Source organism: Mobula hypostoma, chromosome 1 (genome assembly GCF_963921235.1).
Source record: "Mobula hypostoma chromosome 1, sMobHyp1.1, whole genome shotgun sequence".
Taxonomy (NCBI): Eukaryota; Metazoa; Chordata; class Chondrichthyes; order Myliobatiformes; family Myliobatidae; genus Mobula; species Mobula hypostoma.
Window position 1 is genome coordinate 130,987,162 of NC_086097.1, and position 27,304 is coordinate 131,014,465.

At 39.7% G+C, this 27,304-nt stretch overlaps 1 protein-coding gene across 1 annotated transcript in view; it reads right to left on the reverse strand.

Annotated features, from left to right (window-relative positions):
- atp9b (ATPase phospholipid transporting 9B) overlaps positions 1-27,304 on the reverse strand; it is a 387,648-nt gene that overhangs the window by 272,601 nt on the left and 87,743 nt on the right. Inside the window, exons 3-5 of the mRNA XM_063055727.1 lie at positions 11,860-12,010; positions 5,812-5,925; positions 753-861 (exon numbers count right to left, since the gene is read on the reverse strand). Of these exons, the coding sequence (XP_062911797.1) occupies positions 753-861; positions 5,812-5,925; positions 11,860-12,010 (374 nt within the window). The remainder of the gene's footprint in view (positions 1-752; positions 862-5,811; positions 5,926-11,859; positions 12,011-27,304) is intronic.

Here is a 27,304-nt window from a genome sequence, read left to right on the forward strand (position 1 = left end):
TTTGAACCACACTTATTTTAAATTGGTCATAAATCTTGATACCTTCAAGAAAATAATTAGACTTTCAGAACAGTTTTATCATATCAATTCCAACACACAATAAGATGAGGTATCTGCACTATTTCACTGCTCTTTTTTTTTCATTTTAATTGCTTACCTGCCCTCTTTATTAATTCCTTTAGTCAAACCTTTTAATGCCTTATTTACCAATTAAACAAGGGAAAATGCAATCGCAAGGCATATTTTTAGTTATGTCACCTTTGCAATAAATTGTAGTTTAATTCAAAGGTGAAAGGTATTTCCAAACAAGTAAACATTATGCCAGATCAAATTTATATCCAACTTTGAAGAATCAAAATTCATTGGAGCACAAAATAATTCATTTTGATTCCGCAGAACATCAACAGGAAAAGCGTAATAACACCATTCAGCAAGTGAAAACCAAAGATACCACAGTAAATAATGCCTTTCTGAAATATCTCAGTAAACTTGGCACATTAACTGTAATTCTAATGCTATGCACTGGATTAATTTCAGCTATCATTTTTACTGTGGCAAAAACATTTTCCTTCATTATCTGCTGAGTTTTCTCTTGTACAGATGTTATTATTTCAGAGAAAAGGGGAAATACCTCAAAGTGGCAGTATGTTAACAAAAAAAAATGATTAACAAGGCGAAACCTAACCAAAATTGGAAACTACTTGCTCAACCACTTAAATTTTATTCCTGAATTCTTGGTGGAGTTTTCTAACCTCGTATGGTAAGCTTGCTGTACATCTGTGAATTCATCTCCTCATCCCGTTGATAGCGATGGAATTCATCTAATGCTTCTCGAACCATTGTCACTGCCATCACAAAACCCTCAAAAACAATAGAAATTGATTAAAATCAAGTTATTAATGTTTAAGATGTGAACTGGCAACATATTTCAGTCACAAAACAATTGAAAAATTCTGATTCCAGCTGAAAAATTATTTGATCTTTTTTGTGTTTTCTCAAATCATAAAGAGATTCACCAAAAGAGAATAACTTATCAGCATGACAAGTGTTTATTGCTTAAAATTTGCATAAGTCCAACTCTTTACCAAAATAGTTAATTTACATTCTGTCTCACACTGAAATAGTTATTTTTCTGATTCTTGGGTATACAGGTACAGATAGAAATATTTTTGCCCCAGCTATCGGGGCTCAATGACCATTGAGTAAACTAGTGAGAGCTATATGTTTTAGGTGACAGCCTGAAATAATAGCCAGACCAAAATTTAAACAGTAGCTTCAAGCTCAAACCAGAACCCATAAGGAAAATTGTTACAAAACATTTTATTCAACCACTCTTAATTTCACCTAATGTCACCAAGTAGATCACTTAGGAAATAGCATGGAACAGCAGTATGTAAAATATGCCCTCACCCTTAGTGGGGAAGTGTCTGGATAGTTGCTTCAGGATGCTGGGAATTTTCAAAGCCAGTATCTGGATCATTCAGTGAAGTTTACAAAATTTATCGTACAATCAATCTAAGAATGGTTTTGGCCGCTGCAAGCATTTTAGTACACAAGTTGTAGAACTTTATGAAAAGGGAGGTTGCTGGTGGACTGTCACACAAGGAGAATGATACAAGTAAGATAGCATTGTAATTTTGCTCAGAAACTATTAATTCAAAGGTGTACACCACCAGCCCAAAGATCCCAACTGCAGTAGGGTAATTTAAGTAAATGTCCAACAAGCTCATTATGTTCTTGACCAGGAAATTTTACCTACTCTTGTCTACGTATTTCCAAGCTCACTGAAATATGGTTGGTTCTTAACCACCTTCTGAAACTGGATCTAATTTGAAGGGCAATTAGATAGCAAATGCTGACACAGCAAAACCAACTGCATCCAGCGAATAACTAGCATCACGACCTTAAGTCTTCTGAATTTAAACATCACACATAACTGTGAGTTGTGAAATAAAAATCAAAACGCTGGAAATTCTCAGCAGATCGAACAGCCTTTGCAGAGAGTTATTATTGACACTTTACCCCTATCCACAAATGCTGCAATACAGGGAGCATTTACAAATACATTGCTTTCATTTTGAATTTCATTCCGGTTTAAACTGGCGCTGGTGAAACACAGCGACAACTTGCTGGCAGCAAACAAAACTACCTACTTTATTAATTACACTTTTTCCTGGTAAATGCTCACCACAATCAATAGGCTGTAGCTTCACTTTCAGAGTTGAGCTTTTGAACCACCTGTGTGACCTGGCATTTTTGCGGCATGAACTGAAGTCTCAGAAGTGCAAGACTATTGTGGCATGGTGTATACACACCAAGTTAGGGGGTAGGGCCAGGGCCCAGGCCTGAAAGCAGGGAATAAACTAATGCTTGGCTATCGCTGAAGGGGACTTGGAGCCAATTTGAAGCAGTAGAACTAAGGTAAGGTAGAGTCGAGGTGGTGGAGCCCAGGCCCAAGAGTGAGGTACAAGCCAATCTTTGACAGATTTAACCACTAAGCCAGATTGGAAACTCGGGTAAGGCCAAATCAAGGCAGCAGGTCCCAGGCCCTAGATCATATCCAAGTGGCAGGGCCTGGGTAGGAGTCCAAGAGAGAGGAACAACACACTGTTAGGTTGATTTAAGCACTGGGCCAGACTGAAAAGCTCAGAGTGTCGGGAACTGAGGAGAGGGTTCAGCTGTCTGCTCATGAGGTTTACACGTCTCTGTGCTGAACTGAGGTTGTGGCCTGCAAGTACAAGGGTACTGAATTGGCTGTGCCTGGAATTGTGGCTGCGGACTCATTAACTTCAGTTCTGAATTTTATTTGATTGCTTTTACTGTTTGCATGATTAGATTTTTTTTCTGCACACTGAGTATTTGATGGTACTTTTTAATGGTTTCTGTTGGGTTTCTTTGTTTTGTGGCTGCCTGTAAGGAGACAAATCTCAGGGTTGTATGCAGTATAAATACTTTGAACATTTGAACTTTGAAAAAAAATCCAGGATAGAGCACTATTTTCACCTCGCTAACAATCAACACTGGTGCACCTCAGGGATGTGTGCTTAGCCCACTGCTCTACCCTCTCTAGACCCATGACTGTGTGGCTAAGCGGAGCTCAAATACCATCTATAAATTTGCTGATGATACAACCACTGTTGGCAGAATCTCAGATTGTGACGAGAGGGTGTACGTGAGCAAGACATACCAGCTAGTTGAGTGATATCATAGCAAAACCCCTGCACTCAATGCAAGACCAAAAAGCTGATTGTGGACTTCAGAGAGGGTAGAACAAGGGAACACAAACCAATCCTCAAAGGCAGTGGTCCCCAACCATCGCGTCACGAGCATTTGCTACCAGCCGCGTGAAAACTATATGATTTGGCGATATGAAACGATATGAGTCAATTGCACCTTTCCTCATTCCCTGTCACGCACTGTTGAACTTCAACACCCCACCCCCACCCCCGTCGGCCGGTCCGCAAGAATATTGTCAAATATTAAACCGGTCCGCGGTGCGCAAAAGGTTGGGGACCCCTGCTCAAAGGGATCAAAAGTGGAGAGAGTGAGCAATTTTAAGTTCCTGGTTGTCAATACCTCCAAGGACCTAACCTGGACACAACATATTGATGCAGTTATAAAGAAGGCAAGACAGCAGCTATATTTCATTAGGAGTTTGAAAGGATCTGGTTTGTCACATAAAACGCTCAAAAACTTATACAGATATACCATGAAGAGCATTCTGATTGGCTGCATCACCATCAGGTATTGGAGGGGTGAAGCTACTGTACAGAATTGAAGGAAGTTGTAGAAAATTGTAAAAATTAATCAGTTTCATCATGGGTACCAGCCTCCATGGTATCCAAGACATCATCAAGAAGCAGTGCCTTAGAAAGGCACCGTACGTTATTAAGGATCCCCATCACCCAGGACATGTTCCCTTCTCACTGTTACCATCAGGAAGAAGGTACAGAAGCCTGAAGGCACACACTCAGCAATCCAGGAACAGCTTCTGCCCCACTGCCATCTGATTTCTTAATGGATATTGAACCCATGAACACTATCTCAGTACTTTTTATTTATTTCTGTTTTTCACTACTTATTTTAACTTCATGATTTAATATACATATACATTTACTGTAATTCAGTATTTTTTCTATATTTATCATGTATTGCAGTGTACTGCTGCTGCAAAGTTAACAAATTTCACAACACATGCTGGTGATATTAAACCTGATTCTGATTTCCAAGAGTAGACCATCAAAGACCCCATGAACACTGTTGCAACAGGACATTAATCAATGAAAGCACATATTCAATAATGTTAGTGTGGAGGGATTCCAACTCTTCTTTGGGCTGTCAATCTGCATCAATGGATTACAAGTCTCTGAGTAAATGCAATACAATGCAAATACCACAAATTTCTATCTCTCTGCCACAGACTCTTGCCAAGCTATAACTGTTTGCTTCAACTATAGACAGCTAGCTTGTGGTCCATACACTGATTGCTGGATTTAGTTGTTACTCTGTGTCAACATTATTCTGATTGCCCTTGAAATGAGTTGCAGTTTCAGGTGGTGGTTAAGAGTCAATCTTACTGCAATGGGCCTGGAGCAAGAGTAGGTAAGACTTCCTGCTCTTAAAAACATGACCTACCGAACAGGGGTTGGGGGGGGGGGGCATATTGGCATATTGGTCTTCATTTGGTGAGAAATGCCAAAAAGGTAAAAGCACTTTTTAAAAGAAGATAGCCACAACATTCCCCCCTAAAGGCTCCGATTAAAAGGAATATGCTCTTGGATTAGTAAGCATACAACTTTTCAGAGGAAGCAGCTGAGCCAAAGAAATTAATTTTAAGATTTTTGAAATGGTCATAAACTTTCAAATGCCCCTTTCAGCTGAATACTCTGTACATCATTTAAACACAAGACGTTACATAATGTAATCTTCTTGACTGTGTTAAAGGTCAATTTCTGGAGTTTTGAATGAAAGGATATACATGTAAGCTTTTTCTCACTACAATAAACTAGTTAGTCTACAGGCAAGGATCTGCTTTCCTCGACAATTGAAGATTAGTATAATAATTGATTTGAACTCTGCCCAAAGAGTGTTCTATTACTATGGTATTATACTATTAAATTTCTCCAATACAATTTTTCCCCAACAGTCCAAATGAAAAATGTTTAAAAAAATATGGTATTGATGTGTAGTTTCAAAGTCAGCTATGTATTTCTCTTCATACTTGTAAATAGCTAATGACTTGAAAAATGTACGTCTTTTCTTTCACAGTACTCATACTCCTTTAGCTCTTAACATAACTATATCTGGTAGTATTTAGCACGCATTCAGACAAGGCAAGTATATAATTTAAATACAAGTGAGATTAAATTTGGTCTGAATCAATGTAATCCAAACCAAATTTGCTCTTCAGTGCAAACAGGATATTTGATGACTACTGAACTTCTGCACTACTGAACATTTTATTGAAGGTTGTTCAATGTACAAACATTAATAGTATTGAATCTAGATTTAAGCTTGCTTGCAAAATATATTCCACGATAAGTTTAAATCTCATCACATATTGTGAAAAAATAGCCAAAACTATGTACTGTTTAAGACAGTAGTTCCCTCACATTTCTGATTGCCTTCACATCAAATTGTTTATATGGGATATGCTAAAATGTTCTTAAAATGTGCAAAATTTCTTTACCCATTAAAAGCAATTGAAAACTACCAGTTCTACAAACAAATTTAATTTAAAAAATTTTCTTTTATATACAAAAGGGTAACATCTTAAAACATTCCAGAAGGGTAGATATAAATTTTACTTACCAAAGGAGCCCAGTATGTATACAGGTAGCCAATCTTCAATGATGGGACAAACTGTGAACATGATACCACCAGAAAATAAAGATTCAAGAAAAACTTGAATTGTTGATATAATACCTGAAAAATAACATTATCAGAATTAGACCTCAATTTCTTTTCATATTAACATACCAGGCTCTTCAACCGGCAGAGTTATGAATGCTTTGTTAAAAGAAATGCTGAGAAGTCATAGGGAGAATGTTCAGAAATAAACAGAGAATAAACTTACGGTGTCTCAGGCCGAGGCCCTTCATCAGAGCTGGAAAGAAAGGGGGTAGAAGCCAGAAAAAGAAGATGAAGGGAGGGGAAGCAGTACAAGTTGGCAGGTAATAGGTGAAACCAGCTTAGGAGGAAGGAGGGTAGGCGGGGGTGAATGAAATTAGGAGCTGGGACATGATGGGTAAAAAAGAATGATTTTAAGAATTGACCGTGGACCACGGAAGAAAGGGAAGAAGGGTATCAGTGGGAGGTGTTGGGCAAGTGAGAAGAGAAAGGGTGAGAGGGTAACCAGAATGGGGAACGGAAAAAGAGAGGAGAGAAGGGGAAATTACTGGAAGCTGGGAGAAGTACATGCTTATGCCTCCAAATTGGAGGCTACCCAGACAGAACATGAGTTTGTTGTTCCTCACGACAGTAGAGAACAGACAGTCAGATTGGGAACGGGAAGTCAAATTGAAATGGGTGGCCACCAGGAGATCTTGCCTTTTGTGGCAGACTGAGCAAAGGTACTCAACGAAGCACACCTCCCATCTATATGGTGTCTCATTGATGCAGAGGCCACACCTGGAGTGCTGGATACAATGGATGACCCCGACAGACTCGCAGGTGAAGTGTCATCTCATCTGGGAGGACTATTTGGGGCCCTGACGAAGGTGTGTGGAGCAGGTGTGGCACGTCATGCTTGCAGGGAAAAATGTCAGGAGGGAGATCAATACGGAGTGACGAATGGACAATAAAGTCACAGTTGTTTGCTATGTCTTTAATAATTATTATATCACTGCAAAGGTATGTGTTATAATTAAGACTCATGCAGCAAAATTAAAGGCAAATAATGTTTAATTCCAGAAAGTTCTCCAAAATTAACAAGCTAGACAGTGAGATGCTAGGTGTGTGAAGGGGCACAAATTGACCAAATCCTGATGATTCACCACTCAAGGAAAAAAGCCTTCACCCAAAGGTGTCCCGATAGTTTCAAACCAAAATGTCAACTGATCTTTTCCTCCTATAGACACTGCTTGAACCACTGAGTTCTTCCAGCAGATTCTTTGTTTATTCAAAGAATTTGCTGGTCACTGACACATTAATAAATGAATATCACTAACATCTTATTAATTTCCCCAGAAGACTCTGGCTCACTGTTTAAGGTTAATAACTTATCAATTGTTGTAAGGAATGATATGTAAAGCTGAGGAGATCTATTCAGTGGAAAATGATCCAAAGCTCTGGATCCAGACAAACAAAACTCGGCCATAACAGACTACTGAAATATTGGCAATTTGTCTTTAGTCATTGACCATATGAAATAATTTGTGCTCATTTGAATCAACATCAATCTAGCTATTGCTTAAAAGAATATTGGTCAAGTTATAATAAAAGTAATGCATTTCACAGAATGCAGTCCTTCCTCTTTTATACTGTATCTGATCCACTGATGGATGTAAGCTGTTGGCTGTACTTCCGTTATGTATGGCATTAAGGAATAGTATTTTCTAGTGACACAAGAGACTGCACATGCTAGAATATGGGGTATAAAAATTAAGCTACTGGAGGAACTCAGGGAGTCAAGCAGCATCTGTGAAAGGAAAAAGTCAATGTTTCAAGTTCGAACACTTCATTTCATTCAGATAAAGGATACCGTCCCAAAATGTTGACACTATTCTCCTCCACAGATGCTGCAAGAACTCCCACCACCTGCCCCACTGAGTTCCTATTCTAACTGATTTCTTTTGCAACAGCAGTTTCTATTGTTTTAGTGAAAATAAAGTAAAATTTAAATGAATACAATAAACTGATATGGCTACATGTGCAGGCTTTTCAGTTTTAACTACAATTTCATCCTAACAGGTACTATGCTCTTTTAGGTTGGTAGTATAATTTTCAGAGATAATCTCAAAAAGCTGCCATTGTTTCCCTGATGTTTCAGAGACGCTCCCCCTATAAAAGCATGCAATTATTTTTTCAACTTTGCCGACAACTTAAATGTGTGCTTGTGCTACATCCTATACCAATACTCATCAAAAATCTGCACACAGCCGGGTTTTTCTTCTAAATTCATTTCCAAACTTACTGCTTTAATGCCTGTTCTAGATGCTAACAGCACTTCCTAGCTAAAAGCAGGAAGCTCACAATGGCTATGCAGCTGAAAGGTTATATCCAGTAGGAAAGACTGAACTATCTGGGAAATGGAAACGATCCCGAAGGAAAACAAAAAAATGCAGGGATACAAGAGGAAGATTGGGGAATAACATTTGCTGGACTGTTCTTGCATTGACGTGACAGACAAGAAATGAGTGCCTCCTCCACTGCAGCCTGAGATTGTGTCTTGGTTAACCTGATATGCTAAGTTTATGAAAAGGTTTGATAACATGAGCGATCCAGGTGTTCAAAGTGGTTAAAAATAATGCTAATAAATACAGCAGGAAATTCAAAAGGAGCTTTTTTTTAAACTCAGGGCTAAAAGATAACATGAAAATTTGTTATCATGTGGTGTGGCTAAGGAAAGAATGGTTATTATATATTAATGATGCGGAAGGCCTTCTGCTGAACCTATTGAGGAATGGCAGGAGAGAGACTTGTGAAACATTCACATATTTACTACCTGCACAAAATAGCCAATTTTGATGCAATACCTTGTATAGAGTTCAATGTAACAATGAGTAAGCATGGAAACAGTTGGACTGCCATCAGGCCAGCTTCAATGGAAAACATATTAAATTTTGTTTTGCAATAAAATTACATTAAAATCATCATTGCAGGTTAAGGATTTTGTCCCTCAACCTCAGAATCATACCACACCCTCAAGTGATTTGCCTGGTTATCAATGAAGGATGCTCAACAGTTATGGCAGGGCTTGAATACTATCACCACCTATAAAATTAAATTAAGTAACACAGGAGACAGCAGGGCTTCACTTCCAGATGAGTTCAATGCGTTCTATGCTCTTTGATCATCAAAACACAGAGGAACTATCAAGAACTCCGAAGATTTCAGTCTCTGAAGCTGACATGCCAGCAGCCTTCAAGTGGGTGAACACACAAAAAGCATCCAAAACAGATGGAGTAGCTGGCCAAGTACTAAAGACCTGTGCTGATTAACTGGCCGGTGGTTTCACTGAGATCTTCAACCTCTCACTTCAGCAGTGTGGGGATTCCACACAGGCTTCAATTATACCAGCGCCCAAGAGCACAGTGACCTGCCTCAATGACAATCTCCCAGTAGCAATTACATCCACAGTAATTAAGTATTTGAGAGGTTGGTACATATCAACCTGCCTGAGAAGCAAATTATATCCGCTCCAATTACCTGCCGGAGTAATAGGTCTATAGCAGATACCATTGGCTCTTCGCTAAAGCCTGGAACAACTGGACAGCAAAGATGCATAGATCAGAATGCTCTCTATCAACTACAGCTCATCCTCTCAAAACTAATCAATAAGCTCCAAGACCTTGGCCTAAATTCCTCCTTGTGCAATTGGATCATGGATGTTCTCACTTGCAGCCCCCAGTAAGTCTGGATTGGCAGCATCTCCTCCACAATGTCCATCACCACAGGTGCACCACAAGGCTGCGTGCTTAGCCCGCTGCTCCATTTGCTTTATTCTTATGACTGTGTGGCCAAGCACAGATCCAATGTCATATTCAAGTTTAGTGACAGCACCACTGCCATAGGCCAATCAAAGGTGGTGATGAATTAGTATATAGGAGAGATTGAAACTCTTTCTGAGTGGTGTCATAATAACAACAATCTTACTCAATGTCAGCAAGGCCGAGGAGCTGATTATAGCCTTCAGAAGGAAATCAGGTCCATGAGCCGGCCCTCATCAGAGGATCAGAGGTGGAGAGGGTTAGCAAATACTGTAGGTGTTATTATTTCAGAGGACCTGTCCTGAGCCCAGCACACATGTGCAATTATAAAGAAAAAACAGCAGCAGCACCTCTACTTGCTTAAGAGTTTGCAGAGATTCAGCATGACATCTATAACTTTGAGAAACTTCTATAGCTGTGTAGTGTAAAGTATATTAACTGGCTGCAACAAGGACCCTGGTATGGAAACACCAACGTCCTTGTACGGGAAATCCTACAATAAGTAGTGGATACGTCACAGTCCATTACAGGTAAACCTCTCCAAACCATTGAGCACATGGACATGAAACACTGGCACAGGAAAGCAGCATCCATCGGAGACCCCCACGACCCAAGACATGCTCTCTTCTCACTCTGCCATCAGGAAGATGGTGCAGGAACCTCAGGACTCACACTACCAGATTCAGGAACAGTTCGTACCCTTCAACCATCAGACCCTTGAACCAATAGGGGATAATTTCACTCAAATTCACTTATCCCATCATTGAAATGCTCCCACAACCAATGGACTACTTTCAAGGACGTTTTATCTTATGTTCTTGATATTATTGCTTGTTTATTACTATTTCCTCTTTTGTATTTACACAGTTTGTTGCATTCTGCACTCTGACTGAACCCCTAGTTGGGTGGTCTTACATTGCTTCTGTTACAGTTATTATTCTATAGATTTATTGAGTATACCCACAAGAAAATTAATGTCGGGGTCATATACTGTTATATATATGTACTTCAATAATAAAGTTCACCGACATTTGAACCCCTGTTTTGCTATGAGAAATCAAAATTGACTGTTACTTGTAATAAAAGGAGAAACTACTTTTCAACTATTTGTTCTATCAATAGCATTCTGTGACTTGTAAATTTAGGAATCTCCCGTAACAGGGAATTTTCATTTATTTGTCATATGCTGACAATGACAAGGAAGCACCAGTAAGCATTTAATTGCTTGCTTAAATTCAGTCACTGTCAAATCAGCCTGGAATATTCACTATAGTACAAGGTTCTTAGCTTATCCCTGAAGATGTCAACACAAATATGATGTTAAGTGATTTGTCAAGATCCCATGAAGCAACCTGAACTTTATTTTTCATTACAATCATTTAAAAATACTTAATACACTTCTAAATAAGATAGACTGCATTTGCCAAGAAAAGTACTCACACAATCGATATACAGGACTAGGAAAAATAAGTAATTTTGAGCTAAATCATACTATCAACAAGAGCCTTTGGTCTTCAGCCAATTGTGCCAAAGACTGAAACTTGGCAAGAATCCACTACTTGTACAGGACTTATTGGTTAGCTAATGCCACTATCTGTCAACATGTTCCACTGCAGGACTCCTCAAGTCTAGCCTTGTAGGGATTCACTAATATGAAAGGAAATCATTTCCCCATCTATCTTTAAAGGGCAGGAGATCAGATTCATTTGATATGGTTTTAAGGAACTTAATTTGATTTAAAAATAGCTATTGAAGTTGATTTTTAATGTCTCAGACATTTAAAAAAAATTAAATGGGAAATTCCTCTCTCTATCTGTGGGTTGAGCGAGAACCTGTTAAGAAATTAGGGCCATAGAACTATATCACCTTTGGGTTATCTGCTGCTAAGGTCTTGTTTCATCTTGACCAACAACTCTGGGATCTAGAGACCCAGCAACATTATATATCTGCATTGGAAAACAAGGGTTCAACATAGTTCAGTCCTTTAGAAATTGATTTGGTGGATATTATTGAACATATTATGTTTTTTCAGCTTGATAGAACATTACATAGGTCAAGTTTTTCTTCTGGTCAGGTAATAGTAATTACTAAAGAATCAAATTGAAGGTAAATATTGGCACACAGAACAAATGAATTGAAATCCCCAATTCTGCATCACAACTACTATAATCCTATAGAGGGGAAATTTTAAAAATATGCATTTACTCACCCCAGGTACAAATGTAAAGAGGTTGTACTTCTGGTTTTTAATTGCATTCCTTGGATATTTTTCCTCGCACTTCTCTGGATGTCCCAGCCATACTGTGCGAGCTTTAAACTGTTGCTTTCTCTGACAGATGTTGGCAAGCCAGTCACAGCAACTGAAAGATACAAGAACCTAAGTGTTCAACTACTTTTCCAGTGATCAAAAGTAAATTCCAATAGATTTGCTTTCATGGTGAATTTATTAAATTCTTGATTAAACACCTACAACTAGCTACATGGATAGTGCAATAAAATGGCACTTAGGAGAAAGATCAGCCGTGAATGGTGAAGCAGGCACAGGCGGCTTCATAGGAATGTCCTACACTCCAATGATTTATGCTCCAAGTTCTCAAAAATATCTACTTACTTTCCAGATATTTTATACCGCCTGCAATTTTCACGAATCGATAAAAACCAAAAGAGAAAGAGCTAAGCATTGCTGTAAACGTATCAATAAGCATGTTATTGCACATTGTCCAATCATTCTATTCTCCATAAACTTGGAACCTCCTGGGAGAAGTTCTTAAACCATCAAAATAGAAGTGCTAAATTATCACTTATGAACAACCATAATGGCTGTGGTTAATTTTGTATACAAATTCTGATCCCTTACAATTTCATGAACACAATTGTTTCCTACCAGAATATAATAATAAGTAGGGGATACAGCTCACTGAAAGCACTTGGAAAAATTAAAATCAAACTGATTTTATTTTCCTTGTATAGTTTCAAGCACAATGTTAACCAGTCCTTCATTTTGGTTAACATCTGAAAAACATCTCAACAGAATAGACGTTTGGAAGCAAGAGCTTCAACCCCATAAGACAATAAGAAATTGCAGCAAGAAAATGGCCCTTCATGCCTGCCCTGCCATTCAATAAGAACACTGCCAATCTGACTTTTTGTTCACCTTCTAGTCCTCTTCACATAAACTTTGATTCCTTTCCCAATTAAAAATGCAATTCAGCTTTTAATATTTTCATGGATTTAACCTTTCAAGCTTTCTAGCCCAGAAATTCCAAATAGTTGCAAGCCTTGGAGAAAAATAGTACCTCATCTTCGTCTGTGTGCTTTGCCCTTATTCTTAGACTATGTTGTCCAATCATAAGTTGTTTCATGAGAGGATGTGCCCTCCCAGTATTTACCCAGTAAAGGTCCATACCTTTTGCTTTATTTAGATTGCCTCCCATTCCTCTGTGCTCCTGAGTACAAACCAAACCTGTTTGATCCTTCCTCATATGAAAGTCCTTTCATACCCAGAATCATCCAAGTGAACCTTTCTGAACCTCCAAATGTAACATCTCACCCCTTAAAGCAGACCAAAACAGTTCCATACTCTAGACATGATACAACTGTAGCAAGAATTCCCCACTTTTATAGTCCAGCCCCTTGAAGTAAAATCCAGCATTCCATTCGTCTTCCCCCATCACCAGCTTAACCTGTGTCACCAAAAAAAGATGGAGGATATGACAAAAAACAAAGGACAGATGGGGAGAAATTGCTGAAACATAAGTATGACAAAGAGGAAGCAGCAAAAGAGGGCCTCTCTAACTTCCCCAAGAGAAGTTATAAACATTTTTATGCCTGCCTCCGCTCCCCCGTCTTTCCTTTACTTTCATGGCCCACTGTCATCTCCAATTAGATTGTTTCTCCCTCAGCCCTTTAAGTTTATTATCATCTGACTGTACCAACATACAACTAAATGAACATAACTTATTCCTCCAGGCCACAGTGCACCCACGGATATCACACACAGAACATAAAACAAAATATGACCATAAATAATAAAATACACTTCAAAATACATGTAGTACGCAGCACAGGTAAACTGTAAACAAGCAGTACAGTAACAGTAAGCTCACTGTCCTAATGATGAAACCTCAGTGGTGGCAGAGTATTCACTAATCTCACAGACTGAGGGAGAAAGTTGTTACCTGCCTCCATCTGCTCAGAAAGTGTAGAATGATGTTTTGTTTTGTTTTCTTGACTAGTGAGGTGATGTTATGGACTCAGGTTAAATTGCCTGTTATGTGCATACCAATAAGCTTTGTGCTCTTCGTTCTCTTCATGGCAGAGCCATAAGACATTGGAGCAGAATTAGGCCATTCACCCCACTGAGTCTACTCTGCCATTTAATCATGGCTGATCTATTTCCCTCTCAACCTCAATCTCCTGCCTTCTCCCTGTAACCTTTCATGCCCTAACTTATCAAGAATCTATCAACCATCACCTAAACTACACTCAATGACTTGGCCTCCACAGCGGCCTGTGGCAACAAATTCCACAGATTTGCCACCCACTGGCTAAAGAAATTCCTCATCTCCGTTCTACATGGATTCTGAGGTTGTACCCTCTGGTCCTACACTCCACCACTATGAGAAATATTTTCTCCACATCCACTCTAGGCCTTTAAACAATCAATAGATTTCAATGAGGTTCTACCCCACTTCCCCTTGATTTCCTGAAGTCCAGTGAGTACAAACCCAGAGCTATTAAAACACTCCTCATATGATAAACCTTTCAATCCCAGAATTATTTTTGTGAAACCCCTTGGAACCCTCTCCGATGTCAGCACATTCTTTCTTAGATAAGGAGCCCAAAACTACTCACAAAACTGCAAGTGAGGCCTCACCAGTGCCTTATAAAGCCTCAACATTACATCTTGTTTTTATATTCTAGTCCTCTCGAAATGAATTTTTTTATTCATTTATTGAGATACAGCCCTTTCAGCCCTTTGAGCCACACAACCCAACAATCACCCAATTTAATCCCTGCCTAACCATGGGACAATTTACAACAGCCAATTAACCTACTAACCAGTAGGTCTTTGGATTGTGGGAGGAAACAAGAGCACCCGGAGAAAATCAACGCAGTCACAGGGAGAACATACAAATTCCTTACAGGCAGCAGCGGGAATTGAACTTGGGTCACTGGTACTCCAAAGTGTTGTGCTAATCACTATGCTACCATGCCACCCTGCAATACTGCCTGAATGCTAACATTGCATTTGCTTTCCTCATCAGCAACTCAACTTACAAGTTACACTGATTAATTCACACTGATAAAATTGTATTTGTTATATTGACTGCCCTGTTGTACATACTATTTATTACAGATTTCTATAAATTGTACATTGCATATTTAGACAGAGACAAAGATTTTTACTCATGTATATGAAGGATGTAAGTAATAAAGTCTATTCAAGTTGCCCCTCAGATTTTTGAATTTTCTCCATTTAGAAAAGTCTACGCTTTTATTCCTTCTACCCAAGTACATGACCAAACACTTCCCGACACTATTTCATCTGCCACTTTTTTCCCCTTTCTCTTAATCCAAGTCCTTCTGCAGCCACCTAGAACCCTCAACACTACCTGCTGCTCCACCCGTCTTCGTATCATCTGCAAACTTGGCCATCATCCAAACCTTTGACATACAACATAAAAAAGCAGTCCCCACACCAACCCCTGCAGAACACCACTAGTCACTGGCAGCCAATTCAGAAAAGGCTCCTTTTCTTCCCACTCTTTGCCTCCTGCCAATCAGCCAATGCTCTATCCATACTCATATCTTTCCTGTAATACCATGGGTTCTTAACTTGCTAACCACCTCGTGTGGCAACTTGTCAAAAGCCTTCTGAAAATCCACCAATTCTCCTTTGCCTATCTTGCTGGTATTTTCTCAAAGAATTCCAAAAGATTTCAAAGGCAAGGTTTTCCTTCAAGGAAACCATGATGAGTTTGTCCCATTTTATTATATGTTTCTAAGTAGCCCAAGACCTCATCTTTAACAATCAACTCCAACATCTTCTCAACCACTGAGGTTAGGCAAACTGGTCTATAATTTCATTTCTTCTGCCTCCCTCCCTTCTTGAAGAGTGGAGTGACATTTGCAATTTTCCAGTCCACCAGAACCATGCTAGAATCTCTACAGCCACCTCTTTCAGAACCCTGGAGTGTACGCCATCTGGTTCAGGTGATCTTTCAGTTTCCCAAGAACCTTCTCCCTAGTAATGGCAACTGCACTCACTTCTGCCTCCAACACTCTTGAACTTCCGGCATACAGCCAGTGTCTTTTACAGTGAAGACAGATGCGAAATACTTATTCAGTTCGTCTACCATGTCCTTGTCCCCGATTACTACCTTTCCAGCATAATTTTCCAGCGATGCAATATCTATTCTCGTCTCTCTTTTACTGTTTATCTGAAAAAAACTTTTGGTAAAATCCTTTTTGATATTCTTGGCTAGCTTACCTTCATATTTCATCTTTTCTCTCCTTATGGCTTTTTTAGTTGCCTTCTGTTGGTTTTTAAAAGCTTCTCAATTCTCTAAATTCTCACTAATTTTTGCTCTATTATATGGCCTTGCTTTTGCTTTTAAGTTAGTTTTAACTGCCCTTGTCAGCCACAGTTGTGTCATCTTGCCTTTAGAATATGACAGCTTTGGGATTTATCTATCATACACCTTACGAATTTTTCCAAGAACAGCAGTGGGCTGAGCACGAAGTCCTGGGGGAGCACCAGTGCTCAACGTGATGGAATTTGAGATGTTGCTGCCAACTCAGATTGACTGGGGTCCTTCTGTCAAGAAGTTCAAGGCCCAATTAGAGAGAGGGGTATTAAGTCTCTCTCACCTCCCAGCTTCATAGTTCATCAACCCACACTCCCTCAGCTCGTCTCACCTATCATCTGCCAGCTTGTACTCCTTCCACTCACCTCACTTTCTTATTCTGGCTTCTGCTTCTTCCTTCCAAGTTCTGACAAAGGGTCTTGGCCTAAATGTCAACTGTTTATTCCCCTCCATAGATGCTGCCTGACTTGCTGAGTTCTTCCAGCATTTTGTATGTATTGCTACTGATTCCAGCATTTTCTGTTATTACACCTCTGTTGTATACATTGTCATAAAGTTAAATTAAATTCTTGTAGTATACAATTCTGTCACAGGTTCTCTTGATCTGCCAAACAGCAATACATTGCCTGAAATATAACAAGCATTTGATTCTGCGTGAAAATACAGCCCCTGGACATAGTAGATTCCAAAATTATTGCATTTTTTCATGCTACTGATCGACTTCACCATATACACCTATAAAGTCCAATGGATTAATTTTGCTGAGCAAAACAGTTAGACGCTGGCAACACACAGTAGATAGATGTTAGATCAGTGAAGTTTCCAACATTAACAGAAGAGCATAAGACTATTAACATGGTCATAGAGGTCCCAGTAACAGAGTGGCTAGTGTGACGCTGTTACAGCTTCGGGCACTGGAATTCAATCCTGGTGTCCTCTGTAAGGAGTCATTATGTTCGCCCCCTGAAATGCTCGAGTTTTCTCAGGGTCCTTCAGTTTCCTCCCACAGTCCAAAGACATACTGGGTAGGTCAATTGGTCATTGTAAATTATTTCACAATTAGGTTAGGGTTAAATCGGGTTTGTTTTTTTTTTGGGAGGGGTGGTGGTGATGCACTCTGTATATATAAATAGATAAGTGAATAAATAAACAAACATGCAAGTCCTCATCAATTCCAACAGTGATATTAAAGGTGGTCAAGTCAGTCGAAGTCCACACTAAAAACAGAATCTATTATTACACATAGGGATTTTATCTTTAGTTCTAATTTGAGGGGAAATGTGAGCCATTCCATTTTATCAAAGGTTTTCAATATTCTCTGACTTTCCTACCATATACAGCAAAGAGTGCTGTAATTCCTTCATGTCTACTGTCAACCACAAGGCTCATATTTAAAGTTTCAAGTTAACCACTGAGGTGAAACAATAAAATAGATACAGATTGCAACGTAAACTAATAAATACAATTATGCTCTTCTCTCCAGTCTAATGCAAACATGATAGACACTGCAGTATCAAGCAGTTCAACACCACTGATAAAGAAAATACTGGAATTCTTAATGAGAAAGAAGTAACTAGGCATTTTGAAGATATTAGTATGATTGGGTAGAGTCACCATGAACTTATGGAAGAGATATCAAGTTTGATACATCTATTGGAAAAGAGGATTCAAAAGACTGGCGACCTTTTTACAAACTAAACTCTCCCTCAAGTTTCAATGATGAACCAACAACCTCTCCCAGACATTGAGGTCCTAATTAATCAGCTGATTCTGTCATTTACTTGTCTGACACACCAATTTTCCCAGTAACATGCAATTATAAGATGATTGAAATTGTGGACATAAAATTACTCTTGCACATGCTCTTACTGAATTTTTAATTCCCCTCATTTTCTAAATTATCAAATTTTCCCATTACATTTTTTGCATCCTGTTTTACTATCACTTTTTAAAAATTAGACACTTTACAAAATTTTCATTCACTCCCACATATTACTACAAACAGCGAATTCCCAAAATAATGATCCACTATAATAATCCTCATTGGTCACTACTGCAGAAACCAATTGTAAGTGAAGCATCCATTCTAAAATATTGTCATTCTTACTTCATCTATTGTCAGATAAATAGCATATATCAACATTTAACTCAAGAAAGAAAGAAATTTTTAATATAAAGCATGAAAAAATAACTTGCTTGCAGTTATAATAAAAAGGCATATAACCTTAATATTCAAAGATATCTTTAAAAATCAGGACTTTGGCACTTTTTTTGCGGCATGGCAAAAGCTCGTTTCCTTCAAGCACAGAGGAAATGCAACAATTACACACTACAAAAAAAAAGTACCATAAAGGTCACTAAATGCTCTGTCATCTGTATCTTTAATTTTTTCATTGTAGATAAAGAATAAGGTCATTAATTCTTTACGTCTGACACAGCCTCAGTGTATTAGGTTCTAATTGCTCAATGAAGCATGCCTGAGAATAGTTTTTGTGGGACTGCAACCCATTACTTTAATGTTCTTTTGATATACAATAACCTTGGATATAGCACAATTTAGACACAGAATACATATAGTCACTATAAACATCAGTGGAGAAAACTAGAGTTCTAATGTACTAAAACAGCAAATTACACCTCATGGAATCCTCATTTTAATTACAATAGGCAATATGATATGATCTGTATCAAGTACTGTACATGAAAACCAATATCAAGAAAATAATCAACTGAGAAGATGATGAGTATTTATCACAAAATTCCTCTCGACAGTAAATTTAATAAATTAAAAAGGCTGAACACAAATTGGTAGAGTGCCAGCCTCCTAGTCAGAAGTTGAGCTCTGTAGCCTATCTATCAACAAACCCACTTGCCTTATTTCAGCAAAGTTGATCATCTTAAACTGGGCAATATATTTCAGACCCTACAGCTAATGGAATTTAACCAATATTTATCCCCAATTGCCTGCTCATTTCTGCTTCAAATTGTGGGTGTCTGCTTTGCACAAATTGACAGATAAATTTAGTACAATAGCAATTACATTTCAATACCACTATTAATTTCAAAAATATATAGTCTTGAAAACCATCCTGTCATGCATACTACTGAAATAACATTGTTCTGCCTCTAGAGGCGCTGTTTGTTTTCTATGCAGTTCATTTTGTACGATGATTTCCTGTTCATAAGCTTTTTTTTTACATCATTTCTTGCGCGGGTTCTGTTGGATTCCAACTTTGAGCAAATATGGTAGAAAGACATCCATCTCCATCCACTCTCTAGTTGCCCTTGAAACAACATCTGTGAGTCTTATGCTTTCTTTATATTGATAAACATGTAGTAGATGCAGTCTGAATGATAAACATAATATTTCCTTCATCGCTATTAAGCTATTGTTGCACCATGAGCTCGATCTCGTGCACAGCATAGCTAAAGAATGTTGTATTTGTTTATTACCTTGTTTCGTGCTAATCGTGAGAATAATTGATAATTCAGTATATTCAGATATATGACAATTAATACGTGTTTTACTTAACTTTCTGCAGTTTCACAAAGTCTTCTTACTAAAACCCTAATGAAAGCTTACGGCTCAGGTGATTTTTGAGATGGTGCTTAACTTCCTGTCTAGCTTTGTATGCAATACATTGCAAGGGCAGTACAAATATGTTTAAAGGCTCCAAAGCACCTACATTTGTTGTAATGAAGTGGCCAGAAACAAAACACAACACTCCAAATATGCCCTGGCCAAAGTTTTATACAGCTGCAACATAACTTCCCCGTTTTTATTTTCAGTGTCCTAACAGATGTAGCCAACTATGCTGTACATCTTCCTTACTACACTATTTGTATTGCCATTTTCAGAGCGCTATGGACTTACACCCCAAGATCACTCTGTGCATCATTACTATCATATTTAAGTTCTCCAAGTGCAACATATCACACTTTAACACACAAAATGATGAAGGAACTCAGCAGGCCAGGCAGCATCTATGGGGGGGGGGGAGTACAGTTGACGTTTCATGCAAAACGTCTGAGTGCAAAACACAAAAGAGTGCAGAGAAGATTTACAAGGATGTTGCCAGGACTTGAGAAACTGAGTTACAGAGAAAGGTTGAATAGGTTAGGGCTTTATTCCTTGGAGTGTCGAAGAATGAGGGGAGATTTGATAGAGGTATGTAAAATTATGAAGATAGAGTGAATGAAAGCAGGCTTTTTCCACTGAGGCTAAGGGAGAAAAAACCCAGAGGACATGAGTTAATGGTGAATGGGGAAAAGTTTAAAGGGAACATGGGGGGGTGGGCTCCTTCACACAGAGAGTGGTGGGAGCGTGGAATAAGCTGCCAGATGAAGTGGTAAATGTGGGCTCACTTTTAACATTTAAGAACTTGTACAGTTACATGGATGAGAGGTGTATGGAGGGACATGGTCCAGGTGCAGATCAGTGGGACTAGGCAGAAAAATGGTTCAGCACAGCCAAGAAGGGCCAAAAGGCTTGTTTCTGTGCTGTAATGTTCTATGGTTCTGTGGTTCAAAGACCCTCAGTAGGACTGGAGAGAAAAAATGAGGAGTAGATTTAAAAGGTGGGGGAAGGGAGAGAGAAACACAAGGTAATAAGTGAAACCAGGAGGAGGAGGAGGGATGAAGTAAAGAGATGTACAGGGCAGGTGGAGAGGGAATCTGATAGGAACCAACAAAAGTCCATGGAAGAAAGAAAAGGGGGAGGCACACCAGAGGGAGGTGATGGGCAGGAAAGGAGATCAGGTGAGAGAGGGAAAAGGGATGGGGAATGTTGAAGGGGTGGGGGTGGGTGGTTGTTGGGAAGCATTACTGGAAGTTCAATAAATCGAAGTTCATGCCATCAGGTTGGAGGCTACTCAGACGGAATACAAGGTATTGTTCCAGCAACCTGACAGTGGCCTCATCATGACAGTAGGGGAGGCCATGGAATGACATATTGGAATGGGAATGGGAAGCGGAATTAAAATGGGTGGGCACTGGGAGATCCCACCTCTTCTGGCGGACTCAGCAAAGCGGTCTTCCAATCTACTTCACAGCTCACCAATATAAAGGAGGCCACAACCGGGAACACCAGATAGAAACATAGAAAATAGGTGCAGGAGTAGGCCATTCGGCCCTTTCGAGCCTGCACCGCCATTCAGTATGATCATGGCTGATCATCCAACTCAGAACCCCGTACCAGCCTTCCCTCCATACCCCCGATCCCTTTAGCCACAAGGGCCATAGACTCACAGGTGAAGTGTCGCCTCACCTGGAAGGACTGTTTGGGGCCCTGTAAGGTAGTGAGGGAGGCGGTGCAGGGGCAGATGTAGCACTTGTTCTGCTTGCAAGGGTAAGTGCCAGGAGGAAGATCAGTGGAGAGGGACAAATGGACAAGCAAGGAGCGATCCCTGCGGAAAGCAGAAAGTGGGAGGGGGAGGGAAATACAAGTTTGGTGGTGGGATCCCATTCGAGATGGCAGAAGCTCCGGAGAATTATGTGCTGGACGCAGAGGCTGATGGGTGGTAGGTGAAGAGAGAGGAACCTTATCCCTGGTAGGATGCCAGGAGGTTGGGGGAAGAGCAGATATGCAGGAAACGAAAGAGATGCGGTGGAGGGCAGCGTTAACGGTAGAGGAAGGGGAGCTCCTTTCTTTGAAAAAGGTGTTCTGGAATGAAAAACCTCATCCTGAGAGGAGATGTGGCAGAGACTAAGGAACTGAGAGAGCATGCATTTGTCTGTATTAATCTCTACCTATTTCTCTGTCCATATTTCTATCTGGCCTATATCCTGCTAAATCTTGACAACCTTCTTCACTACCCACAAATGTCAATTTTTGGGCAAGTATAACGTACATTTCAAAAAAGTGTTTAACCTAAAAAAAAAGCAGCTCTTTATTCAAATGTTGTCATACAAATTTAGAACTAATTCAGAGGGGAAAAAAAATGCTTTGCATCCATGCTAGACTTTCATGCAAATATACCCAAAACCTGCTTTTGGTTTGGAGCATAAAAGGATAATTAGTCAGATAATAGAAAAATAGCTGAACTGAAAGCAATCTCAGCTTCACATCACTAGCCAAGGTGGAAAACTGATCATATTCTGTGTGAAGATGTGAACAGAAAGCACAGTTTCTAGAATCATCTCTTGTTTACAAAGGCAAATTTTCTGCAATTGCTCAGCAATTAGAATGTACAGTACTCCAGAAATTAAACAATTCTAATCATTTACAAGCACATGCCTTCATTCATTCTGGAATGCCTCCTGGCAGCATCAGAATACATTATGTGGAAGTCTGAAAACTGGCATTTCTCATTGAAATTTTCTGTTACATTCTCAGTGTAGCTAATAGCAGCAGGCCCCAACATAAACCCTATTGCTGCAATATATGACAACAGCTCTGTCGCTAGGTACACGCAATACCATCTAAAATTAGCCTGCCTGTGATGTCAGCTTAAAGCCAAAGCATTAAAGCTACAGTACTTGGTTTTGAAACCTATACAGCAAACCATTGAAACCTGGATGTCACCAACATTCTATTCACATATTAGTAGAATGATTTGTTCACTAAATATCTGTGGTTCACAAATAACATACAGAATCCTGTAAGCCACCACTCAAATGCTTCAATCTATATTCATTTTCACTGGACTCCTAGTCTCAACTTCAAACCCATTTCTAAAGCCAATTTATCAGAAAACTTGAGGATGCTCCTCCGTGAAGCCGGAAGGACCAAGATAATGCTGTGCAAAAACATACTAGAAAACAGAATTTCTAGTACAATTTACCTTTTTAAACTCCATCCACCTAAATATATATTCTCAGCTGTTAAGCAACGAACAGTCAGACACTCTCCCAAGTATTTGAATTTTACAGAGCATTATAACTCTGATACTTCAGTACTGGATAGCAAATAAATGTATGGCAAAATGCAAATGAGATGAAAATAATGCTATTAGCATGTTAAATTGATTTGATTTTTAAAATGGTCAAGCAAAGCCCTCTTAACCCTTATAGGATTTGCAGATTTACAATAAAAATAAAGACAACTGAAATGAAAAATCCATAAATCCAGGAAAGCTACTATGAAGGTTCAAATTAAAACAGCTAAGCACAAGTGTGCGTTACTTTGGATTTCCAGCATCTGCAGATTTTCTTGTGATTTTGAAGCACTTTAAAGGACTGAAACCTCTGCAAAATTCAGAATCTTACGAAAAGAAAGTGACATGCAACAAAACTTTTGTTGCAGCTAGGCTTCCAGGACTATGTTCAATTGGACAAATAGAGGAATTCAGTTTAGGGCCAAGTCAGTTTAGAGTGGGATAAATAGCTGGTTGAAGCAAATTAGGAACAAGGGATACAGAATAGGATGCCACAATAGGAGGCCAGAATTAGAGGAACACAGCAGCTCTTTATGGAGGAATGATGCCACAGACAAATGATATTGGGAACATCATACAGGAGCACAATCAGAAACTGAACCTGAATCTCTCAACCAGCATAGAGATAAATGAGAAAAATTAAACTGGTGAATTAGCATATTGTCAGAGGTATTGAAGTACAGTGAAAATTTTTGTAATACACTATAAGACCATAAGACATAGGAGCAGAATTAGGCCATTAGGCCCATTGAGTCTGCTCCACCATTCAATCATGGCTGATCCTTTTATTCCTCCCCCTCAACCCCAGCTCCCGGCCTTCTCCCCCTAACCTTTGATGCCACATCCAATCAAGAACCTATCAATCTCTGCCTTAAATACACCTAACGACCTGGCCTTCACAGCTGTATATAGTAACAAATTCCACAAATTCACCATCCTTTGGCTAAAGAAATTTCTCCGCATCTCTGTTTTGAAAGGGTGCCCCTCTGACCTGAGGCTGTGCCCTCTTGTCCAAGCCTCTCCCACCATGGGAAACATCCTTTCCACATCTACTCTGTCTACGCCTTTCAACATTCAAAAAGTTTCAATGAAATCCCCCCTCATCCCTCTGAATTCCAGCAAGTACAGACCTAGAGCCCAAGGACTCCCAAGTCCCTTTGCATCTGAGATTTTTGGATTTTCTTCCCGTTTAGAAAATAGTTTGCACATTTATTTCTACTACCAAAGTGCATGACCATGTATTTTCCAACAGTGTATTTCATTTGCCACTTTCTTGCCCATTCTCCTAATCTGTCCAAATCCTTCTACAGCCTGTTTCCTCAACACTACCTGCCCCTTCACCAACCTTCATATCATCTGCAAACCTGGCGACAAAGGCATCTATTCCATCATCTAAATAATTTATATACAGCATAAAATGAAGTGGTCCCAACTCCGACCCCTGCGGAACACCACTAGTCACTGGCAGCCAACCAGAAAAGGATCCTTTTATTCTCACTCACTGCGTCCTACCAATTAGCCAAAGCTCTAACCATGTTAGTAACTTTCTTGTAATACCATGGGCTCTTAACCTGGTAAGCAGCCTCATGTGTGGCACCTTGTTAAAGGCCTTCTGAAAGCCCAAATATACAACATCCACTGCATCCCCTTTATCTATTCTACGTTTGTACTTGTAATCTCCTCAACGAATTCCAACAATTTCGTCAGGCAGGATTTTCCCTGAAGGAAACCATGCTGACTTTGTACTATCTTGTCTTGTGTCATTAAGTACTCCATCACCTCATCCTTAACAATTGACTCCCAACCACTGAGGTCAGGCTAACTGGTCAATAATTTCCTTTCTGCTGCCTTCCTCCTTTCTTAAAGAGTGGAGTAATATTTGCAATTTTCCAGTCCTCTGGCACCATGTCAGAGTCCAATGATTTTTGAAAGATAATTTCTCATGCCACCACAATCTCTAATGCTACCTCTTTCAGAACCCTCGGGTGCAGTTCATATGGTCCAGGTGACATATTTACCTTTAGGTCTTTTAGCTTTTTGAGCACCTTCTCTCTTGCAATAGTAAGTGCACCCACTTCTCTTCCTTCATGCACTACATCAGGCATTCTGCTAGTGTCTTCCACAGTGAAGACTGATGCAAAATACTCATTTAGTTCATCAGCCATCTCCTTGTCCTGTTATTATTTCTCCTTCCTCATTTTCTAGCAGTCCTATGTCCACTCTCATTTCTCTTATTTTTAAGAGACTTGAAAAAACTTTTACTATCCACTTTGATAATATTTGCTAGCTTGCTTTCATATTTCATCTTTTCCATTCTAATGATTTTTTAGTTGCTCTCTGTAGGTTTTTAAAAGCTTCCCAATCCTCTATCTTCCCAGTCATTTTGGCTTTACTGTATGCTCTTTCTTTTGACATCCCCGCCAACAGCTCCTTCCAATTTACTTTGGCCAACTCCTCTCTCATACCACTGTAATTTCTCTTACTCCACTGAAATACTGCTACGTCAGACTTTACTTTCTCCCTATCAAATTTCAAGTTGAACTCAATCATATTGTGATCACTGGTTCCTATGGGTTCTTTTACCTTCAGCTCCCTAATTGCCTCCGGTTCATTATATAACACCCAATCCAGTATAGCCGATTCCCTAGTAGGCTCAACGACAAGCTGCTCTAAAAAGCCATCTTTTAGGCATTCAACAAACTCACTCTCTTGAGATCCATTACCAACCTGATTTTTCCCAATCAATCTGCATGTTAAAATCTCCCATGACTACCATAACATTGTCCTTTTGACTCACCTTTTCTATTTCCTGCTGTAATCTGTTGTCCCAGTCACTGTTGGGAGACCTTAAAATAAATGCCATCAATGTCCTTTTACCCTTGCAGTTTCTTAACTCAACCCACAAGGATTCAACATCTTCTGATCCTATGTCACATCTTTCTACTGATTTGGTGCCATTTTTTACCAGTAGAGCCACACCACCTCCTCTGCCTACCTTCCTATCCCTCTGATATAATTTGTAACCTTGGACATTCAACTCCAAACTACAACCATCTTTCAGTCACAATTCAGTGATGGCCACAACATCATACCTGGCAATCCGTAACAGTGCAACAAGATCATCCACGTTATTTCTTATACTACGCGCAATTAGATACAACACTTTGAGTATCGTATTTGCTATCCTTTCTGATTTTGCACTCCTAATGATTTGATACTCAGCCTGTTGGCTGCATCTAAGTCCCATCACCTGCCTGCCCTTCCTGACAGTCTGACTGCACACTGTCTTTACTTTTTTTACCATCCATCCTATCCTGAGTCCCTTCACTCCAGTTCCCACCCCACTGCCAAATTAGATTAAACTCTCCCCAACAGCTCTAACAAACCTGCCCACGATAATATTGGTCTCCCTTGGGTTCAGGTGCAACCTGTCACTTTTGAACAGGTCATACCTCCCTCAGACGAGATCCCAATGATCCAAGAAACTGAAGCCCTGCCCCCTGCACCAGCTTCTCAGTCACATATTTATATGCCAGATCATCCTGTTTCTACCCTCACTGGTGTGTGGCACAGGCAGCAATCCAGAAATTACTACCCGGGAGGTCCTGCTTCTTAGCTTTCTACCTAGCTCTCTATATTCTCTTTTCAGGAACTCATTGCTTTTCCTTCCCATGTCATTAGTACCAATACGTGCCAAGACATCTGGCTGCTCCCTCTCCAAAATGTTGCGGACATGATCTGAGACATCCTTGACCCTGACATTTGGGAGGCAACATACTATCCAGGTGTCCCGTTCACATCCACAGAATCTACTGTCTGTTCCTCTCACTATTGAGTCCCCTATCACGACCGCTCCCTTCTATTCTGTCTTTCTCTTCTGCACCATGGACCCATGCTCAGTGCCTTAACCCTGCTGCCGTGGCATTCTCCCAGGAGGTAATCCCTCACAAGTTATCCGAAGCAGTATACTTATTTCTGAGGGGAAAGGCACAGGAGTGCTCTGCTCTGACTACCTATTTCCATTTCTCCTGACAGTCACCCAGCTACTTGCCTCCGGCAACTTCGGAAAGACTACTTCCCTGCAATTTTGATCAATTATGTCCTCACTCTCCCGTACAAACTGAAGGTCATCCAGCTGCTGCTCCAGATCCCTAACACAGTCTTCAAGGAGCTGCAACCGGATGCACTT